The 6024-nt window shown below is 49.3% G+C and overlaps 1 protein-coding gene across 1 annotated transcript; it reads right to left on the bottom strand.

Moving 5' to 3' along the window:
- Window positions 1–3872: 3872 nt before the first annotated feature.
- Window positions 3873–5505, bottom strand: LYPD4 (LY6/PLAUR domain containing 4). The gene is made up of 4 exons (XM_054579504.1): window positions 5439–5505; window positions 5132–5275; window positions 4352–4675; window positions 3873–4075 (listed from the first exon to the last, which is right to left on the bottom strand). The coding sequence occupies exons 1-4, from the start codon at window positions 5503–5505 to the stop codon at window positions 3873–3875; spliced, it is 738 nt and encodes a 245-aa protein (XP_054435479.1).
- Between the last annotated feature and the right edge of the window lie 519 nt (window positions 5506–6024).

Raw genomic sequence — 6024 nt, 5'->3', positions numbered from 1 at the left:
GGATCCCTATAACCATTGTTTTGAACTCTGTATACAATACCTTGCTTGCTTCCATTTAGTTTAGTTTTTTTTTTTCTGGAGATTTCTCCTGTTGTTTTTGGGGTTTTTTTTTTCATTTGGGACATGTTTTTTTGTGACCTAATTTTGATTGTCTCTCTGTGTTTGTTTCTGTGTATTAGGTAGATCTACTATGTCCCCCAGTCTTTTTTTAAGATTTTATTTTTAAAGAGAAGGGAGAAAGAGAGAGAAACATTGACATGGGAGAGAAAAATCAATCAGCTGTCTTTCACACGCCCTCCCAACTGACATGTGCCCTAACTGGGAATCAAACCAGGAAACTTTTGGTGCACAGGCTGGTGCTCAGTCCACTGAGCCACACCAGCTAGGGCTCTCCCAGTCTTGATAGGGTTGCCTTATATAGTAGGTGACCAGTGGGGCCCAGTGGCAAGCTCCTTGATCGCCTAAAATGGGTGCTCCAGAGTGTCCCTTGTGTATGTTGTGTGTGCCCTCCTATTGTAATTAAACCTTGAATGCCGCTGGCACATCAGAGGGTGGGATTGACCTTCAGGTTGACAGGCTGTGGGAACTGTCCATGACCACCATGTATAAACTGCTGTGCGGGGGCTGACCCCCTGGAGTGGGATCTACCCTGCAGACTCTGGGGTCCACCAGCTTTTGGGTGTGCCACTTGTGGCCTGAAGCTGGCCACTGAGTGTGTCAGTTTTAGGGCCTTTTAGGAGGGGCTCCAGTGCAAGCCAAGGTCAACAACTGCCTTTGAGTGGCCCAGGCTACCTGGTAGGAACTACAAAGTGATCTGCGGTTGGCAGCTGCCTGTGCTGAACCTGGATGAGCATGGGAGAGGCCACACTGTGGTCTGAGGCCAGCTGCCACCAGTACTGGGCCTGGGGCAGCTCAGAAAAGGCACAAGGCACCCCAAGGCCTGCCACCACCTGCCCATTAGGCTCAGCTGCTGAAAAAAAGCTCAGGTGGTTACGCAAATTGGGTGAGGCAGAGCCTCAGGGAGTGACCAGGGTGGAGTGAGTGGTTTTCACCAGGTTAATGCAGATTTAGATATGGCACCAGTGCTGAGCCTGAGGTCACTCAGCAAAAGACACAGGGTTCACTGGGGCCGGCTGCCACCCATCTGGAGCCTGTGGACCTCTGAGAATTTTTTTCTAATCTTCACCCAAGGATTTTTTTAATTGATTTTAGATAGAGAGTAAGGGGGAGGGAAGAAGGGGAGAGAAAGAGAGAGAGAGAGGGAGAGAGAGAGAGAGAAAGAAACATCAACATGAGAGAGAAACATTGATCAGTTGCCTCCTATAAGCACCATGCCCCAATAAGGGATCGAACCCACAACATAGGTATGTGCCCTGACTGGGAATCAAACCTGAACCTTTTGGTATATGAGATGACACTTCAACTAACTGAGACACCCAGCCAGGGTTCTTTGAGACTTTTTAAAGAAAGACTGCAGCATGGGTCAAGACCAGATGCCTTTTGCCAAAAGAGCCCCTGGTGACGCACAAGTTGAGTCAGGCAAGATCTCAGGGAATCATCAGAGTGAAGCAAGTGGAGTTCACCAGGGTAATGCAGATTCAGATTTGGCCACAGGAAAGATGGCACCACCTGCCTGCTGTGTGGTAGAAGGGCTCAGCACAAGGGCAATAGCGGCCATCCCTCCAGCCCTCACCCTGAAGCCACAGAACTCAGCTTCTCCTCCTATGTCTCTGGCGCATTCCACCCCCAAGCCACTGTCCCTTCACCAGAGCCCAGGGTGAGTGCCTGTGAGTGAGTGAGTCTATGCAGAGGCCCTTTAAGAGGATGCCTGGGTTTCCAGCAGCCTCCTATCTCACCCAGACAGACAGAATCCCTGCTGATTTTCACAGCCAGATATTGTGGGGGCTCCTCTTTGCAGCACTGTTGCCCAGGGCTGGGGAGCCCAGTGTGGAGCTCAGGGAAGGGGAGTGCCTCTGCAGCTGGGACATCCCACTCGATTCTCAGCCGCTGCACATGCGTATGGAGCCAGCACATTTTGTGTCTCCACCCCTCCTCCCAACCTCAGTATGACTTCGGATATCCTTAGTTATAGGACTTCTGTTCAGCTAGGCTTCAGGTGGTCCTCCAGGTTGATCATTCTATAATTTAGTTGTAATTTTGGTAACTGTGTTGACCTACTCTCCCATCATGATCAGAACCCCTCCCATGTCTAATGTCCTATTTCTTAGGTGAAGTGATATGTTTGTAGGGTTCATTAAGTCACCCTCCATATCCAATATTTTTGTTCCTTATATCTTTTGTACATAGTAAACTTGTCCCATCTCCAGGGTTATGATTCGGGCTATCCATTTAAGACACCTAAGGATACCACCGCCTTTGACTTTCCCATTCCTTTTGAAGGTTATTGATGTCCTCACCACCTTGCCTAGTGAGATTAAATGAAATATGCCTTGGCCCACCAAAGCCTCAGCTCAGCCCTTTCAAATTATCTCCTAGCACTACTACTTGCCATAAGTACAGGATGGGTGAAGCTCACTGAAAAATCTTGCCCAAAAAACCGTCCTTCCGTGACCTAACAGCCCCTTGCCACAGGCTTCCGGTCTCCACTCAGACCTAGCGCACTTATCACGGCCTTCTTCGGCTTCCCAACCACCCTTCCCAAACCTGTCCACAGTAACCGAAGTCTTCATGCCAGTCCCACTTCTGGGGCCAACTGCAGGCATCTGTGCTTCAGATCCCAGTAGCCCCAGCTATTAAGAAAGGTAGGCTCTGGGGCCTCAGGTATTAAGCCTGTTTCTTCACCTGTAAAGTGGAAATACAGAAGTGACAATATCTGTTTAGTAAGACCATAGTAAGAAAAAAAATGAGGCAATGCACAGAAAATAATTAACCTGTAGTAAAAGTGCCCTTAGTGTCTCCTTCCCCACTTCATAAAACAGTGGGGCAAATTAAATTGAGATCATATATGTAAATAGCCCAGTGCAGAAATTCTGCCTTTCATATTCCCCATGACAACTGGCACACACACCCCTACTTTGAAGGCATCAAATTGCAAAATGGCTGTGTCTGCTGCCCCCTTATGGCCATAGGGAGGAGTTACACTATCCTCCTCTCAGGTTTTGGTAGAAAGGAACCACCCCCAGCATTGGTACTTCCTCTTTCCTCTGTATTTGCCAACTTACACAAAGAAACAACTACTGGACAGAGGAAAGCAGCTCAGGTCTGCGAATTTCTCAAAATTTCTTCAGCAGGAAAAGAGATCTACCGAGGAGGCAAAAGGGGCTCTTCTCCAGGCAAATAATTTATCCCCAGGAACAAGTTTCTTCCTTGCAAAACAGAGATAATAGCTATCTCACTAAGGTCTTGTGAGGATCCAAATGAGACCCTAATACCAGCACAGTAGCTGACACATACCGAGTAGACACACAATAAGTAATCATATTTTTAAATCACCCTAACAAGACTCAGCTCTAATTCATAAAGTGCTTTATTTTAAAGGAGAGTGAACTGAGGCCCAGAAAAATGGAGAGATCTGGCCAGAAGTTATAAGTAAGTGGCTGGACCCAGGCTAGTGCTCAGGTCCCCAGAGGAAGTGGGAGGAGAAGTATTTGGATTCCTCCTGGTTGCTGAGCATGACACTGTCACTTTGCTAGTGATATTCCTCATCCCCTGATCCCTGCTTCTGGTCACTTCACCGGGAGCACTGCCTACTACCTGCCCCTCCTGCCTACTTCCCTGGACACGTGGTTGGTCCTCCTCCTACCTTCCATGCCTCCATAACCCTCATGGGCCACAGGACAAAGCAGAAAAGCAACTCTGATTTTATTTGGTTATGTGAAAGGGTCTGGGCGAATGTCCTGTCCACTGCATCATCAGCCCCTAAGGGCAAGCAGGAGACCTGCGAGGATGCCCCAAGTAGGACCCCGACTGGAGGGCTCTGCACCAGCAATCTGGGCCTTCTCTAAGACGTTGAGAATCTCAGTCACTCTGATGGTCCCGATACGGTGGAAATCTGCTAAAATCTTATGTTGTTCACGAGCACAGCCCATGAGAAGGAAGGTGGTATTGAGAAACCCTGTAAGGAGGAGAGGGAGGAGTCAGGGACACTTTCAGGACTCAAGTACCCTCACCCTCCTTCCAGATACCCCTCACAAACCAGGCCACCGGCTCTCCCATCAAAGACGTGGGCACAAGGCACCCACCTTCCTCCTTGAAACCCATGTGCCTGGTGCCCGCAACCCCAATCCCCTCTCCAGATCCCACCAGCCTCCCTCAGAGATGGGAAGATACCAGACAGCACCTAGCACAGAGTAGGCATTTGATAGTTTTGATAAAGTTTCTCTCCTCTCACCTGCCTGAAATTTTAGAGTGGAACTGTAACACTTCGGGGCATTTTGGGGGCAAGAATCAGTGGTGACAAAATTTGGGAGGCAGTCCTTAGAGTGCTCGCCCACACAGGTTGGGCAACTAAGGGATGAAAATGCTGTAGGTTTAGGGGTCTTCCTGAGTCTCATAAAAGGATCCAAGTTGGTGAGATTATTGCAGAGATATTTCCGGCAGACATGGCTATAGGAGGCAATGGACAATCCAGGCGGTGAAACAAGGTAGGAGACACGCTGGGGGTACGATGGGGCTGGGCTGCAGCCTTTAAAACCCACAACTCCCCTTCTGGTCCCTGAGGAGCAGAGATTAGAGAGCTCTGATCAGTGTTGTTGGCCACACCCAGAGTCCACCCTCCCACCCGCCACCCTGCTCTTCCTGCTCCCTCTGCGCCATCACCAATGTGACCTCTCCCCCAGGGTCCACTCTCTGCCGCAGCACAGGGCTCGGATGCCGGGGTCCCTGTTGGTTTCTCTTCACTCCTCTCCCCTCTGCTCCTCTCTCCTTGTGTCCCAACTTTTCCTCGCTCCCAGATTGGTGCACTCCCCCTGGGATCAGCCCACTTCTCATCCAGCCTACACCACAACCGGCTGGATCCTGCCCCTCTCCTGCCAGTGTCTTGATATTATTCCCCAAAACATAATATGATAAATATGTAGAACTCAAGTCCAGAGTCCCTGGGTGCTGGGGATGGAGCTAGAGGTCAGAAGAACAAGCAAAAAAAAAAAGTATCAAAGTCACTTTCCTTCACTTGTCTCGATGAGCACCAACGTCTCCTCACAGCCCTCATTCAGCTTACATACCATGCTCCTCATCAGAAGCCATTTCCAGTTGCGGAAAGTAACAGCTCTGAAGAGTGAGGATGTTGCTTCATAGCACAACAGAGTCCCAGCCCCTAAACAGAGAACGATCTTCCAGTTATTTGTCTCTCACCATACCTACACCGCACCTGAATTGCCAACCAAGTGCTCAGCCTCCAAGATCCTGTCCCTGGAGCAACACAGATATCCAGTCCCCTCCCTCTGGGGCCCCAAAGCATCCAGCACCACAGGACATACAAGGCAGAGTGGAGATGGCCCCTAGGAGGCAGAGCAGCTGCATAGGTCTCAGATGATGAGGTCCCATGGTCCTGTGTCAGGGTTCTGGATGCTAGAGGTCAGTCCAGAACCAATTTCAGCTTAGGCTTCAAGTTTGCTTCTTGCCAGTCCCTGGATTCTCTGTCCACCTGCCTCTGGGTCACTGTTTCTAGAGCAGAGAGCTGATTATCATTTTCTGTGGCACAGGCTCCCAGATACCTTCAGGGACACAAGCCTTCTCATCTCTATAGACTCCCCTGCAATGACCCTGGACCCCATCCCCCACATTAGATTCCCAAATCATGACTCTCACTCTCCTGCTTAGGTTCTTCCCGTTAGGATGCTGAGCAGAGGATACTGGCTTATTCAAAGGATCACTATTCTCCAGAGACAATGAGATCAGAACAATAAATGTGTATGTGGAAGTTAACTGACATTAATACGTCAGCTAATAAATAATAAACAATCTTTGGTTCAAAAGGAAATTTAAAAGTGTTTAGAACTGGCCCTGGCTGTGTGCCTCAGTTGGTTGGAGCATCATCCTGTACACCAAAAGGCTGTGAGTCTG

This window comes from Pteronotus mesoamericanus, unplaced genomic scaffold, assembly GCF_021234165.1.
Source record: "Pteronotus mesoamericanus isolate MK-2021 breed Mesoamerican mustached bat unplaced genomic scaffold, CSHL_Meso_final contig_538, whole genome shotgun sequence".
Lineage (NCBI taxonomy): Eukaryota > Metazoa > Chordata > Mammalia > Chiroptera > Mormoopidae > Pteronotus > Pteronotus mesoamericanus.
This window is presented reverse-complemented; position numbering and strand designations above follow the sequence as displayed.